The sequence below is a fragment of the Condylura cristata genome, unplaced genomic scaffold (genome assembly GCF_000260355.1).
Source record: "Condylura cristata isolate star-nosed mole 26May11 unplaced genomic scaffold, ConCri1.0 scaffold00020, whole genome shotgun sequence".
NCBI classification, from domain to species: Eukaryota; Metazoa; Chordata; class Mammalia; order Eulipotyphla; family Talpidae; genus Condylura; species Condylura cristata.
Genome location: NW_004567121.1, coordinates 13,554,435 through 13,558,341, shown reverse-complemented (window position 1 = coordinate 13,558,341; position 3,907 = coordinate 13,554,435). Strand labels below are relative to the sequence as shown.

Here is a 3,907-nt window from a genome sequence, read left to right as displayed (position 1 = left end):
GGGCGGGTCAGGAGAGGTCTGCCACGCCATATGGTCACCTCCGGGGTGGGCAGGAATCGAACTCATGCAGAAGTGGCTTTAGCTTCTTAGTGCTGTGCTTTAACCCGCTGCACCATCAGGGAGGGCCCAAAATATATCTTTATCTTCATTTTTTTATTCCTTATCTCTCAGAAGAAGAAATAGTGCTTTAACCTTCACATTTTACCTCTGGCTATAGATTTTTTTTTTTTAAGATTTATTTATTTATGCATACAAGAACTTGGGTATAGGCCAGAGATGTGGGAGGTGGGGAATGTGAGAGGATTCACCAGAGACAGAGTGGGGAGCAGAACAAAAGGCAGATGTACTGAAATCCACTGCTGAGGGGAGCAGTGGGCAAACAGGAGAGGTCTGCTGAGCCATGTGGGTCAGCTCCCTGGTTGGCCAGGGATCAAACTTGTGCTGCAGTGCCTGGCCATAGCTAGATAGTGCTGTCTTTAACCCCTGCACCACGAAGGAGGCCCCTGGTTATAGATTTTTCCTGTTGGTTTTCTGCTTCAATTTTCTTCCAGCGCTTGTCTTAAAATCTCTCCCATTGCGGCCACCTTCTCTCTCCCAAATATTCTCCGCAGAGTCCTGTCTATAAGTTGCAATTGTTCAGGATAAAGACAAAGTAAAGTTTTTCTCAGCTCTCACAGGAATTTCTTGGGGGTTTTTGGTTCACTTTACCTTCCATTGCATTTTGTATCTTGTTACATAGCTCTAACTGTAAGATGGCACATATCCTTTTCTACTGGATTGGATAGTCCTTGAAAGCATGCTCCTTTCTTTTATATCATGCCATGCTCCATTTTAGAATCTTCTCATTCCTTGTAGAATATCTGCTGCTTAACCTATCAAATGAATGGTCCTGGCTGTGTTAAACCCTGTGAAAAATAAATAAATAAGAGACTTAAAAACTTATAACACCAGGGCCCTCCCTGGTGTCACAGCAGGTTAAAGCACAGCACGGTGAAGCTGTCCTCAGCCACTGCAGCGTGAGTTCTAGCCCCAGCTAGGGAGGTGACCCACATAGGGTGACAGGCCTCTTTTGTCCCACCGCTGCTCCCCTCAGCAGTGGATTTCAGTCAGTCCACCTGTTTTTTAACCCCGCTCTGTCTTTCGTGACTCTTATCACCCCACCCACCCCTGTGCCCCAATTCGTGTACATATAAGTAATTCTTAAAAAAAGAAAACTCACAGCTGTACTTCTTTGGGTACCACATTTATTCTCAGCTACATCAGTATGCTGTCATGAAATTTTATTCAGCTAAATGCTGTTTTAAAAAGGACAAGAATGTGGGCCCTCCCTGGTGGCGCAGCAGGTTAAAGCACTGCACTAAGAAGCTTAAGCCACTTCCGCCGCCTGAGTTCGATCCCCACCTGCCCTGGAGGAGATCCACATGGCAAGGCAGACCTCTCCTGACCCACCTGCTGCTCCCCTTAGCAGTGTACTTTGATCATCTGCCTATTCTGCTCCCCACTCTTCTCTGGTGATTGCTCTTACCCTCTGCTTCTCTGGCCTGTACCCCAGTTCTGTATGAATAAATAAATAAGTCTTTAAAAAAAAAAGGACAAGAATGTTTATTTTTAAAATAACCAAACATTTCATGATTAATTTCATGACATTATTGGAGCTTTGGAGATTAACTGACCCTAAAAAATCGCCTTGCGTTCTAGTAAACTTGCAGATTTATCTATTAAGCTTTCTACAACCAGGTAATTTTATTGGGTAAGATTGACAGTATACTGTTATGCCAACAATGACTTTGTTATTTTTAAAATTGTGAGTTGAAAGTGGCATTGTCATGGAAACAGCACAGCAGTCTTTAAAAAAAAAAATCTGTTAGCCAGAACATAAACTGAGACTGTAATTATTTCTGAAATAGCATACTGAATAGACTTGTGAAACCAGCAATTTATTAGGCTCTTGATATGCTATACAGACCAAAGACTGAGGGTGCTAGTTTATATTGCCTTGTGCTTGGTGTTTTAGAAGCTATTTCATTCCCTTCCTGTTTTACTTAAAATGCCTATTAGAACTTTGTCCTCCTGAAGAGTATTGATTATTTATGATTTAGTCCCATTTAGATTGGGAGAAAATAGTGATAAGATAATTGCACAGGGAAGAAGGTAGAAAATTTTTTTTCCTTTTATGATTTATTTATTTATGCATACAAGAACTGGGGTAGAGGCCAGAGGTGCTGGGGCAGTGAGAGGATTCACCAGAGACAGAGTGGGGAACAGAGCAGTCAGATTGACTGAAATACTCTGCTGAGTGGAGCAGCGGGCAAGACAGGAAAGGTCTGATGTGCCACGTGGGTCGGCTTCCTAGCTGAGGACTGATTAAACTTACGCTGCAGTGGCTGCTGATAGCTTCATAATGCTGAGACTTAACCCCTTGTGCACCAGGGAAGCCCTATACTGAAATTATTTAAGATTAATTCTAATGCAATTTATTTCAGATTAAATTTGGTGGAAGCTTTTGTTGAAGATGCAGAGTTGAGGCAGACTTTACAAGAAGATTTACTTCGTCGATTCCCAGATCTTAACCGACTTGCTAAGAAGTTTCAAAGACAAGCAGCAAATTTACAAGATTGCTACCGACTCTATCAGGGTATAAATCAACTGCCTAATGTTATTCAGGCTCTGGAAAAGTATGAAGGTAACAGTAATTTTGTTTCTTTTCCTCACTTTTAATACCAAACTTATTAGCAAGTGTGCTATCCTTGCAAATAATTATTTTCTAATAACAGGTCCTTATCACTCTGTAGTTGACATGACAGAAGGCCATGATTCATGAGACAATTTAGAATTTTTGGTTTTAAGAAATGAATGTTAAAGTTTCTGAGTTTATTAGTGGTATTGGGTAGAAAAGATGTCCATGGCTGTTGCCCTATAACAATAAATAAGACTATTCCACTAAAAGTGGCACTTGAAAAGGGTTTAGTTGCTAAAAATCAGAACTCACAGGACCCACAGGATTGTACTTAAAATCTGTAGCTTATTACATGAAAAGGATACAACTTAGTCATATGAAACTAAAGATAATTCACTGCCAAAGATTGTTACAAGAGGGGGTCTAGGAAGGTTGCATGTGTGTTCCTGTTTTCCTTCCTTTTGAAAGGTCTGTGAGGAGTGCAGTATTTCAGCTCTGGAATCACCAGTGTGTGTGTGCTTGAGCCCCTTAGGACCAGGGAGCCTAAAATGGAGTCTTGGCTGGACATTGTAATATTTTGTTGGTCTTTTGTGCTTATTTCTGTTTCATGGTTAGGCTCTACAGCAGAGTCCCCTGGGAGGATTCCCTGAGACTGGGTACAAAGTCGTCTGTCACAGTATGCCATGTGACAAGCTGAACAAACCATCCTGAATATACTGGGACCCCTGATTGCAAAACATCACACTTTTGTTTATGCCTTGTTGTGTGGCAACTTTAAGAAAACAGGTGTTGGTGCTTTCCAACATTTGAAATCAAAGTGAAAGCACCAAAATAAACTTGACTAAAGTCATGTATTAGTTAATATGTTTTGATTACTTATCTGACAAACATTTTTCAGTGAGTTAAGTTTCTACAATAAAAATTTTTGTAATTATAAAACTATGTGTCTACTACGGAAAGCATTTTAAATTTGGTTAAAAATCAATATCCCTTAGAACTATTGAATTCAGTATTTATAGTGTTACTTTTTTTTTTTTTGGTACTTAAAAAAAATTGTTTTAATGACCTCAAAATGCCCTCTTGAAAAGAAGGTAAGCTACAAAACAGTGGCCCCCTTTAAATGGATGAGTAACACACTTTATAAAATAACTTTGGATGATTTTGCCAGTAACTCTGAACTGCTGCAGGAAGAATCAGGACAATGTTCAGTTCTAGCAAGAACAACATGGA

At 40.2% G+C, this 3,907-nt stretch overlaps 1 protein-coding gene across 1 annotated transcript in view; it reads left to right on the top strand.

Annotated features, from left to right (window-relative positions):
- Positions 1-3,907, top strand: part of MSH2 (mutS homolog 2) — a 54,078-nt gene that overhangs the window by 15,551 nt on the left and 34,620 nt on the right. Inside the window, exon 7 of the mRNA XM_004686223.2 lies at positions 2,484-2,683. Within this exon, the coding sequence (XP_004686280.1) occupies positions 2,484-2,683 (200 nt within the window). The remainder of the gene's footprint in view (positions 1-2,483; positions 2,684-3,907) is intronic.